The 12006-nt window shown below is 39.7% G+C and overlaps 2 protein-coding genes across 5 annotated transcripts in view; one reads left to right on the forward strand and one right to left on the reverse strand.

The window, feature by feature from the left end:
- Nucleotides 1-9195, reverse strand: ATP5F1A (ATP synthase F1 subunit alpha). The gene is made up of 12 exons (XM_047828187.1): nucleotides 9041-9195; nucleotides 7320-7398; nucleotides 5819-5988; nucleotides 3990-4163; nucleotides 3736-3902; nucleotides 3405-3553; nucleotides 2796-2947; nucleotides 2467-2691; nucleotides 1614-1721; nucleotides 1346-1490; nucleotides 362-512; nucleotides 1-224 (listed from the first exon to the last, which is right to left on the reverse strand). Exons 1-12 carry the CDS (start codon nucleotides 9098-9100, stop codon nucleotides 143-145), a joined length of 1662 nt encoding a protein of 553 aa, XP_047684143.1. The 5' UTR covers nucleotides 9101-9195; the 3' UTR covers nucleotides 1-142.
- A 184-nt stretch (nucleotides 9196-9379) lies between these two features.
- The window catches only part of HAUS1 (HAUS augmin like complex subunit 1), a 29577-nt gene continuing 26950 nt past the window's right edge, over nucleotides 9380-12006 (forward strand). For all 4 annotated transcript variants that reach the window (XR_007145894.1, XM_047828188.1, XM_047828190.1 and 1 more), the window contains exon 1: nucleotides 9380-9510. Coding sequence is in view for 3 of the 4 variants with exons in the window: in XM_047828188.1 (XP_047684144.1) it covers nucleotides 9412-9510 (99 nt within the window). In the remaining variant the exon portion in view is untranslated. The remainder of the gene's footprint in view (nucleotides 9511-12006) is intronic.

Consider the following 12006-nt stretch of genomic DNA (forward strand, 5'->3'; position numbering starts at 1 on the left):
CACCAAGCAATACGGAACCTTTATTTTTAACGTAATTTCTGTACATCTGGAGTATGACAGTAATCCTTTTACAAATGGAACTGATTACTAGAATAAACAATGACAAAACCAAACTGGTATTTGATGTGAATCCACAGGGAGTTTAAGCTTCAAATCCAGCCAAGAAATTTGTCACAATCTCTTTCAGCTTTGCATCTGACTGTTCTGAGATCTTTCCATCAGTCCTATTTGGAAATGAAAAACAGTTCATCAGTTCAGACCTAAACAAAAATTCAATGACTAACTACAAAACTCAAAAGAATTTTATCAAGACTTTGTATCTTAAAAATTATAAAAAAGAGGCTACCGATTGTGTTCATACCTGATGTTGCCCAACAGAGCTTGGTGCTGGCTGATAACATGAGCCAAGAAAGCATGCTCAAACTTTGTGATCTTGCTAGGCTCCAATTTATCAAGATACCCTCTCACACCAGCATAAATAACAGCCACTTGTTCTTCAATAGCCATGGGAGCTGAAAACAAACAAAACAATGCCAAGTGAGTTGCTCAAATAAATGCCATATTAACAAAGTCAGAGAAACTTACCTTTTCTTCCAATTATGAACATGTATCCTCCATATCACCTGCTCTCACATTCTCTATGAGAAACCCCACATTAATACTCTTTCCCACTTCTGTCCCCAGGAAAAACTTTTCCTTATATTTGCAAGCCTTAAAGTGTTATCTTTGGGCATATTCCATAAGCACGGTTTATCATCTGGCAGTATTTATACTGTTTGAGACATAAATAAGTTGCTGACATTTTATAGCAAGGTAAACACATACTAACATTCTTTTAAATCTGCCCAATTCCATTCTCTCAAAGCCAACACGGAAAGGGGCAGAGGAAGGGATCTGATAGATTTTAACTCTCAAAAGTAGTAAGTATATTTTAGTAAGTTTTCCTTCAAATAATGACAATACCTGCAATACAAGTATAATAGGCATCGATCACATTCACAACACTCCATCTTGGGGCACCTAGGTGGCTCAGTCAGTTAAGCATCTGACTTCAGCTCAGGTCATGATCTCACAGTCCATGAGTTCGGGCCCCGCGTCAGGCTCTGTGCTGACAGCTCAGAGCCTGGAGCCTGTTTCAGATTCTGTGTCTCTCTTTCTCTCTCCTCCCCCGCTCATGCTGTCTCCCTCTTCTCAAAAATAAATAAACGTTAAAAAAAAAAAAATTCAAAACACTCCAAATTTAACGAAAGGTAACAATATGTATTGTAGCTTATGTAGGGAGCTGTATGATATTCCCAGGCCCTAACACACAGTAGGAACTTGATGACATGAAAGAACAACTTACAATACTGTCCTTGCTTCAGCAACTCAGTCAATCGCACACCACGACTCAAGAGTTGTTGCGTGGCAGCGTCAAGGTCAGAACCGAACTGGGCAAAAGCAGCAACCTCACGATACTGAGCCAATTCCAGCTTCATGGTACCTGCCACCTGAAATACAGAAATGGTTAAGTCATGAAATACAAAAATACTTAACTTCATTGACAAAGAACAAATACATTGTGATTTTAAACTAAAGACACCCCATCTCCTTGACAAAGTGATGCAAATTACCTGCTTCATGGCCCTGGTTTGAGCAGCAGATCCGACACGCGACACAGACAAACCAACGTTAATGGCAGGGCGGATACCTTTGTAGAACAATTCTGTTTCCAAGAAGATCTACATCATACAGAGAATACACATGATAATGAGCTTAAAGAAATCAAGTATTTTCAAAGTTAAGTCAAAAAACTGAAACCTGGGGCACCCGGGTGGCTCAGTCGGTTGAGCGTCTGACTTTGGCTCAGGTCATGATCTCACAGTCCATGAGTTTGAGCCCCGCGTGGGGCTCTATGCTGACAGCTCAGAGCCTGGAGCTTGCTTCAGATTCTGTGTCTCCCTCTCTCTCTGCCCCTCCCCTGCTCATGCTCTGTCTCTGTCTCAAAAATAAATAAAAACATTAAAAAAAAAAAATTTTTTTTTTAAAAACTGAAACCCAACATCTCCAAAGAATGTTGTCTTCTTCTCATAGTAAAGAGTCCCTCCAATCTTTCACAGCCCATATCAAACTACATATTCTGTTGGTAAGATTAAAAGATGTGAGACAAAAAAAAAAAACAGATTATGAATTTATATTAAAATATATGCAGATAAAGTGATAGGACCTCTGAGATTTGCTTCAAAACTACCTAACACGGAAAATAGTAGTGGCTATAAATGAAGCAAAAATGAGGTCCACTATACCACGAATTGAAATGGGTGAGAGAGATGTGGGGTTCATTATACCCTTCTCCTTACTTTTCTATATATTTGAAATTGTCCACAATAAAAAGTAAAAGGCATTACAGATCGGTTCATAAACACCAGCCTCAACCAATGCCTTGAAGTCATCCAAAGCTTTTACATTTATTTAAGCATAAAATACCTGTCCATCAGTGATGGAAATGACATTTGTTGGAATGTAAGCAGACACATCACCAGCTTGTGTTTCTATGACTGGTAAAGCAGTCAAGGAGCCACCGCCAAAAGAATCGTTCATTTTCGCCGCTCTTTCTAGCAGACGAGAGTGTAGGTAGAACACATCACCAGGATAGGCCTCACGACCAGGGGGTCGGCGGAGCAGCAGAGACATCTGACGATAAGCAACAGCCTAGAGTACAGAAAAGGGTTACGAAGTTTGGTTATTAAAAGCTAAATTTGTCACCTTCCATTGTGGTGCAAACACGCAGATTCTAAAAATATATATACTCTGACCTGTTTGGATAAATCGTCATAGATGATCAGAGCATGTTTGCCATTATCCCGAAAATACTCTCCCATGGAACAGCCAGAATAAGGAGCCAGGTACTGAAGCGGAGCAGCATCAGAAGCAGTAGCTGAAACCACGATGGTGTACTTCATGGCATCTGGGAAGAAGATAAATTTTCAGTTTTACAAGATTATTAACGTTTTGATTTTAGAGACTACTATAATAAAAATTAAGTGCTTCACTAAGTCATCTATCAAAGTCAGATTAGCCAGAACTTCTAAATGGCACCTACTTTAAAGAAACTGACAAAAACCTTAAATGTATCATTGTTTTACACTATTTTCACTTGTTTTTCCTTATTGAATTACATGAGAAATTTCAATTCATTAGGGAGTAATTAAAACCAGTCTTCATTCAGTAGAAGCTATCCTAAGATTAGCAACAATAGGACTCCCACCAAACAATAATAAGATTGAACAACTTCTTTTCTTATAAGCAAACTCTACCTCCAATGTGGGGCTCAAACTCACAACCCTGAGATCAACAGTCACATGCTCTACCAACTAACTGAGCCAGCCAGTTGGACTGGCCCCAGGACTAAAGTTCTTTAATACCTGCATCTGTAAGTCTCTTCACCAACTGGGCAACAGTGGACCTCTTCTGACCAATAGCAACATAGATACAGTATAGCTTCTTCTTTTCATCAGTTCCATCATTGAAACGTTTCTGGTTAATGATTGTGTCAATAGCAATTGAGGTTTTGCTTTAAAAAGGGAAAGTAAACATGAATCTTAGTAAATACTTCAAAAGTTTTCTCAACTTAAAACTACTACTGCTAATGCTCATCGCATTCCATTCTATTATATCCAAAGCATTTACCATTCCAAGCCTGAAAAGTAACCTTTCCACAAGCATATTTTAGTTAGAACTTTTAACAAGCTTTACCCAGTCTGACGGTCACCGATAATCAGCTCACGCTGACCACGACCAATTGGCACCAAGCTATCCACAGCCTTAATGCCAGTCTGCATTGGCTCACGCACAGAAATTCGAGGAATGATCCCAGGGGCTTTCAGGCCAACTCGCCTACGGGTCTTGGAACCAATTGGACCCTGGTAAACAATAAAAAGTGTCCCCAGAACAATCAGTTTTGATGTCTGTTAGAGGCTACAATCACATCTAATAAATGTTAAACGTACCTTTCCATCAATGGCATTACCAAGGGCATCTACGACACGGCCCAACAGCTCCTCACCAACTGGAACATCCACAATGGCTCCTGTTCTCTTCACAATATCTCCTTCTTTAATCAGTTTATCATTGCCAAACACGACAACACCAACATTGTCAGGTTCCAAGTTCAGAGACATACCCTACACAAAACACACAATCAAACACCGACAAAACTTTAGTACTTGTTCCCCATACATTAACACTACATATTATGAAAATACCTAGTAAAAAAAAAAAAAAAAAAAAAAAGTCTTGTCCTTTAGATCTGGTTTACCCAAGTATTTTTCCAACACCCTTCTTTGGTCAAAACTGCATTACGATAAGCCTAGCATGCTCCTTTATCACATCCTCAAAGAACTAAAAGAAGCAAAAAAAAAAAAAAAACCTCAACAGGTTAAGCTTATTTCACTGCATTTCTTTTGTCTATGGCTTTTGAACTGGGTGATCAGTATGAAATAAAATCATCAACCCGAAATTTTAAGACACAGTTAATTTACATCTTTTTATCTGTGAGAAGTTCCATACACAATTTAAAGAATTACCTACTGAGAACTCATCAGGTTAGTAGACAGTGAAATTAAAAGCTACTCAAACAAGAACAAAATGCCATAATGTAACAATGATGGGTCATCTCTCCTCATTATAAACTTATTTCAAAATGGTAAGATTTTTAGGTCCCTGATCATTACTAAGGAAAAAGGTTATTCCAGGAACAGAGTCTGGTCAGTAATGAAAGCTTTGTAGAAGTACTTGGAACAAATACAGAGGAATATCATGGAATACCACTGGATGTACAAAATCTTTAATCTAAATCTTAAGATATTCACTACAGCAGTCACTAATCACATGTGGCTATTTAAAATTTGAATTAACACCATCTTACAAAGTCAGAGAAACTTACTTTTCTCTCTAACACATCTCTATACATCACCTACTCTCTGTGAAAAACTCCACATTTTACACTCTCAACAGCCTCACATATGTAACAGTTACTACATTTACAGCAAAGACACAGTATTTCCATCATTGCAGAAAGTTCTATTAGGCATTACTAAACTCTTAGATCTTAAAAGCTAAACAGAAACTCAGAGTTCATTAATTTCACCTCAACTTTCAAAACTATGTTAATACACATACACTGAAGATATGGGAGATTACATTTTTAGCCAAAGTCTAACACCCTGGATAAAACTTTTGGCTTTGTAATTATTCTTCCACATCAAGGCTCTTTTTCCACACTGGACACTACCCAGAGGACCAAGACTGTCTTCTTCCATGTGTGGGTAATCCTACTCCCCCTGGTCCACCCATATCACACTCTGCTTTCCTCAGAAAACAACTAGGTTCAACCTAATGGAAAGTAGATTTCTATCAGAGAGCTTCTGATAACTACACTACCCTACCTCAACAATAATACATCTATTCTTACTAGAAATACAAACTCAATGACTTTCAACTTTCCACCAGAAATGAATTTAAAGTTATCTAATGCTTTTGTATAAGATGACGTTAATGGCTGCAAAGAGTATACCATTCTTAGAATCCAGATGAACGTTTACTCAATATATATTTTAGCACTAGTGGCTATAACTGATATATACATCAATCCTTAGAGTAAAAACTTCGGTAACTAAAACCCTTAAGTTTATTCTTTTCACAACCTATGATAATCACTAAAACAGTGAACAAGTTGAGATTTAAAGTTAAACAAAAAAACACTAGCACAATCTCTGAATTACTAATGAATAACTCAGAGACCAATCCTAAACCACCAAAATCTCATTTTATAATTTACCTTTAAACCTGAAGAAAACTCCACCATTTCTTCTGCCTGAACATTTCTCAGCCCATGTACACGGGCAATACCATCACCAATGCTTAGGACACGCCCGGTCTCCTCAAGGTCAACAGAGGTATCAGCTCCAAGAATGCGTTCTTCAAGGATAGAGGACACTTCGGCAGTGCCTATTGAGAGGAAAATTCCATTGCAAAAATAGCCTGGTCTCAAGATTTTAAAACCCACTTCCTCAACAATGTGAAAACTATAGTTTTGTGATCACAATAACCAAATTACTCTAAGATGTAATATAATATACTTGGCTCTATTCGAAAAAGCTTAGTACCTACCATTACTATAAAAACAAATCCAAGTGATTAAGAATCTGTATCTATGTTGAAACCAGACTTTTTGGCTAAACTCTATAGGAAGTTTAAAAATACAATCTATTTTTTAAAAGCAACTGTTAACAAAGTATAAATATCTTTCTTTTTAAAACATGCAAATACTATTCTTCATCTTAGCATGTGGGAGATTTACAGATTCACTTTTTTTTTTTAATGTTTATTTATTTTTGAGAGAGCGAGCGAGCAAGCTGGAGAGGGGCAGAGAGAGGGAAACACAGAATCCGAAGCAGGCTCCAGGCTCTGAGCTGTCAGCACAGAGCCCAACATGTGGTTGAACTCACGAACTGTGAGATCATGACCTGAGCCAAAGTCAAATGTTTAACCTACTGAGCCACCCAGGTGCCCCTATGGATTCACTTACTTAATTTTTAGTTCAAAAGCTCCAATCACATCTCCAAAGGAATTCCCTAACCTACAGCATCTTCCTATGCTCACCTCCCTACTTCTCTATCCTATTTGCAATGTGTAAATTTATAGATTGCCATATATAGATTAGCAGCTATCACCGTCAAAAAACAAAGGTAAAAACTGCTTACTTTTTTCTAATTTTTTTTTGGAGAAGAAAAAGAAATCTTTCATAGTTCAGAACGGATGCCCAGCACCTGATATGTGTACCTTCTGTTTCCACCCAAGGGATATTGTATCAGAGAAAAAAAAAGTTGTAGGGGTGCCTGGGTGGCTCAGTCTGTTGAGCATTGGGACTCTTGTTTTCAGCTGAAGTCATGATCCCAGGGCTGTGGGACTGAGCACCACAGCAGGCTCCACACTGAGTATGGGGCCTGCTTAAGATTCTCTCTCTCTCTGCCCCTCTCCCCTGCTCCTACACATGCTCTAAAATATCTTTTTAAATAAATGAAAAAAGAAAACAAAAAAAAAGGAAAGAGCTAGTAACATGATAAAATATTTCACTAGAACAAGAAAACCTACCAAGATAGGGCTAAATGGCACATTATGGGCTAAGAATCTGGGATTTGTGGTAACTAAATTTGAAAGAAAAAATTAACAGATGAAAATAAAAAACCCCAACAGTTATGTTACCTATGTAACTTATTTTTTCACTTATTGACAAGACAGTAACTGTGGGGTATGTACACTTAGAAATACTGACTTACCAGTCTTCTGGAGACGTGTGTTAGAGGCATGGAGGTTCCTTGCAGCAATGAAGGATGATCCCAAAGCATTTTTGGAGACCTAACACATAAACATTTTTAAAAATATGATTAAAAAAAAAGCTTTTATAAAACTGGCAAGCTTAAATAAATGTTGGCTTACTCTGATCATGTTATCAGTGAAAATATTAATTATATCAAAATATTTTGCTTAAAATTGGAAGACTATTAATCATATAACAAAGTAGCTTTTGATATATGAGAAAATCTATTATGCAGCTCCTGGCAATGCTATAAGTACTCTATAAAAAGCAAATTTTAAAAATGCAGTCATGCAGTCTAGGGGCATCTGGCTGACTCGGTTGAGCACGTGATTGTTAATCTCAGGGTCGTGAATTCAAGTCCCAAATTGGGCATGGAGCCTACTTTTAAAAAAATAGTAACAGCCTATTTTTAAAAGCAACAGTTACTAAATTATCTTTTCCTTTAAAGGCACCAGTTGCTATTATTTCATCTTTAGATATATTTCAGTTGAATTGTGAAAATTCTCAGTAAGATAAATTGCTTTCCAAAAGGGGCAAATATCAATAACATATCCTATTCTACTTAAAAAAAACCAACAAATAAACAAAAATTGAGTTGTAAATGTTAGAGTTTGATTAGAAACTAAGTATGGCTGTCTACTCTTTTTTTCCTGCCTTTGACAAAGCCTATAGCAATCTGGACCCCCTCCTTCTCCTTCAAGTTGTAATGCCCTAATTTTGGTCACTGGCAATTCTAAATCGACTACTTTCTCTAGGACCAGATGAAATCCGTTAAAAATGCTCTTTGATACCAGTTCCATTATGACAACAAAATATGTTTATTTCACCTTTGAAACTGAGATTATGTTTAACATGGAAAAAATAAGTAAATGTAAGCCTTAACTTCAAGGGCGATAAGTCATGAAGGGAGAGCATTGACCTTCACAGGCATTTTCTAACCTATGTTCTATCTCACTTGAGTTCTCAATCACTGTCTAACGATTCCTCATGGACGAAATCTTAAAACATGTCAAAGTACCACAACACAAAGCAGTCTTTCTACCTGAGACAATTTAGGATTCGCTGCTATCACTGCTGTCACGGTATCTGCCACATGAAATGCACATTTGCGCTGTGTTTCGCTACTGTTTCAATATTCAGCACTAAGAGATCGCCTATTGAAGTATTCAGAAAGGCACCTTCATTTATTGCTTTCCCCTGGACCGACCTCCGGGCAGAGGTGAAATGCTGGGGCCCGCTGACCTTCATACAATGTCAGGCTTCCTTAAACCGCTTCAACGAGACATAGCAACAGTGCTCTGACCTTCAGTGGCACAGTCCCGAAGAAGCAGCGGAGACAAGCCTCGCCGTTTCAGAGCAGGCATCGGAGCTAGAGCTCCAACACTGACCTTCACCCAAGGCCCCTCTCGGGCAGTACTCAGCTGAAGTCGGGAACCCTCCCCGAAACCCTATCTCTGGACAGCATCGAGGTCAGCACCTCCCCCGCACCGCTCTGCACCGTCCCGCACGGATGGCCAGCAACAGGCCCTTGTGCCTCCTCCCTGCCCAGCCCGAGCAGCCAACAGTGCAAGATGGCGGCGCCCGCCAGCCCCTCACCCTCCTTGCAGAAAGAGCTCTCGAGTCAGCACACCACCAGCCACCTGCCGGGCCACCTCCCTCCCGCCGGTTGCCTGCACTCACCAGCCCGGCCCGCCTAGGCAGGGCGCGGGCCACGGCCGCGGCGACGCGCACGGACAGCATCTTTGTAGCTCTATTTAGGGTGGTTCCTCTGCAGCCGCAGCCTCCGGACTGACTGGGACAAAATGGCTGAGCGGCAAGGAAGGTCAAGGCAGCCGGTCCACCTGACCCGGAAGTACCGCCCCTCGTGTTCACCTCCGGACGCGAATCTGCCTTTTAGAGGAGGACTGGGGGTGGAGTTGCTTTTTTAAAATATTATTTTTAGATTTTAAACTTAAAAATGAGTGATTAGACCTTTGCCAGCTTCGGTCCAGGCATTCGTCACACATTTATTTTGGCCTACTGAGTCGACCTTATGGTTGCCCCTGGCGACCATGTGGGTAGCGGAACCTGCTCTGATGCGGCGCTCAGGCCCGGTTCCGACAGGGAGACGGTGTTGGCGTCACCCTGTACCTGGCGCGGCTGGTTTGAAGGTGACAGGAGGTTGAATGGGGGGGGGGGGGGGGGCAGGAGGTCCGAGATTACAGCTATTAAAGCCTTGGTGCTGTAGCAACGGTAAACAATTATCACCCTGGGCTTGCCGAACTGGTGAATGCGAAGATCGCTGGCCCCACCCCCAGACCCTCTTAAAATCGAAAATTTGGAGGCATCTTAATTTTTGACAGGCACCCACACCATTCTAGGTGATCCAGTACGCGATCAAATTGGAAAATCGCAGTTCTTTTAGATTCTATCTAAATGAATACTGTATATTAGAACAATTTTTTAATGGTAACAAACACAATTCAAGAAGAGTGGTTGCCAATTCTACTGAGAGTGGACCAGAATCAGAAGTCCCACCACAGACTGGACCAGAAGTCAAGGTTTCCTCTACCAGCAACTAGTTTCATGACAGCAGGGACTATGCTTTTAAATTTGGAATGCAATGGAAATGAAGAAAAAACCTTTTCTATATCTACACATTAAGATTGGGGCAGGGGTGCCTGAGGGGCTCAGTGGGTTAAGCATCTGACTTTGGCTCAAGTGATGATCTCAGGTCATGATCTCATAGTTCGTGGGTTCTAGCCCGGTGTCAGGCTCCATGCTGACATCTGGGAGCCTGAAGCCTGCTTCAAATTTGTGTCTCCCTTTCTGCCCCTCCCCAGCTGGTGCTCTGTCTCTCTCTCAAAAATAAACACTAATTATTTATAATTATTTATAAAACACTAGATACATATAGATATATATAACATATATTACTATATTATATATTATATACATAATTTATAATATATATATAAATATGGGACAGAACTGGGGCTCCTGGGGTGCCCTGTCACTTAAGTGACTCAGTCCGTTGAGTGTCTGACTTTGGCTCAGGTCATGATCTCATGGTTAATGGAATCCAGCTCTGTGCTGACAGTGAGGAGCCTGCTTGGGAGTCTCTCCTCTCACTCTGCTCTAGCTTATTTGGACTTTCTCTATTTCTCTCTTTTTCAAAACAAACATAAAAAAAAAAAAAGATTGGGGCAGAACTATCCCCACACATACACATACAGAATTTTTATTGAGATTTTTTGTGATATGTACAGAATTGGGGGGGTAAGATATGGGGTATTTTGTGATAGTAAAACTATTAATATTGCCTTCACTTGTAAGTGTTCTGAGAAGCATCTTTCAGCTTCATTTGCCAAATCCTGGTTTACACCTAAAACCTTAATTTGGGTAGGGCATATGAATATCTGGGTTGAAAGGGTCATTTCCTAAAAGATGGCTTGTAAATGTACGGTCAGCAATCCCTTTCCCTATAATTCTACTCTGTTTTCAAGGTGAGCATCCTTCTCCTCATGGGTAATAGTAGGCTAGCAGAAAAAAAAAATGGTTTGTAAAAACAACAAAGTTGGAGGGTTATTTTGTGAAATTTGTAGTGATGAAAGTGGACAAAGGGCATAAAGATAACTTTTTCCCATTCAGGGGCTGTACCATCTTACCAGATATTTGGTTACTGAGCAGAGATATATTTGAGTAAAACAAAAAGAATAAACAAGCCATACAATATAGTATTCACTAGTTAATAAAATTCCTTTGAAAAGAAAGGTTTCGTCATTTTAAATATGCACATGACTTAGAAGAAAGATATTTAGTGGTAAGACTACTCCACAATTTGGTCTTAAACCACATATATCAGGCAGTCGAGTACACGGTCTACCTTTCCTGGTGTAACAGTATATTACAGGAGGTTGCAGGCAACAGTGTGGTCTAACTAGCCTTCAAAGATAAACACTCAATTGGAACCAGAACATTATGGTCAGATTCTAGCTTCTACTACCTAATCTTGGTCAATTCATTTAATCCGTGTGTGTGTGTGTGTGTGTGTGTGTGTGTGTGTGTGTTTTAACATGAAAATAGGTAAAATTTGTTCATCTATTTTTACCAGCTACTTGTAAAAATGAAACTAAAGGCATGCCTGAGTGGCTCAGTTGGCTAAGTGTCTAACTTTGGCTCAGGTCATGATCTCATGGTTCATGGGTTTGAGCCCTGCATTGGACTCTTTGCTGACAGCCCAGAGCCTGGAGCCTGCTTCAGAATCTGTGTCTACCTTTTTCTCTGCCCCTCCCCTGCTCACGCTCTATCTCTCTTGAAATTAAATGAACATTAAAAAAGAAAATTTAAAAAAAAGAAACTGAAATAAAACACGTAGAAAACTATATATTGCTGTGTAAATATAGAGAACCTCTCTTCGTGTTAACTACTGGATGGAGAATTAGGGAAGGCAAGAAATGAATGGAAGAATGGCTGAGCAGCAGCAACAGTGTCAGAAGTTGGCTCCTGTCAACTGTTTTATTTTTTTAAATTTTTTAAAATGTTTTTATTTATTTTTGAGACACAGAGAGAGACAGAGCATAAGCAGGGGAGGGGCAGAGAGAGAGGAAAATCCAAAGCAGGCTCCAGGCTCTGAGCAGGGCTTTAACACACGGACTGTGAGATCA

The sequence above is a fragment of the Prionailurus viverrinus genome, chromosome D3, assembly GCF_022837055.1.
Source record: "Prionailurus viverrinus isolate Anna chromosome D3, UM_Priviv_1.0, whole genome shotgun sequence".
Taxonomy (NCBI): Eukaryota; Metazoa; Chordata; class Mammalia; order Carnivora; family Felidae; genus Prionailurus; species Prionailurus viverrinus.

Coding starts and splice junctions, on each gene's coding strand:
- ATP5F1A (XM_047828187.1), bottom strand. CDS start 9,100: ATGCTGTCCGTGCGCGTCGCCGCGGCCGTGGCCCGCGCCCTGCCTAGG. Junction 2,692..2,795: donor ATGACGATTTATCCAAACAG/GTCAGAGTATAT, acceptor TCTGTACTCTAG/GCTGTTGCTTATCGTCAGAT. Junction 1,722..2,466: donor TTTCCATCACTGATGGACAG/GTATTTTATGCT, acceptor TGTATGATGTAG/ATCTTCTTGGAAACAGAATT.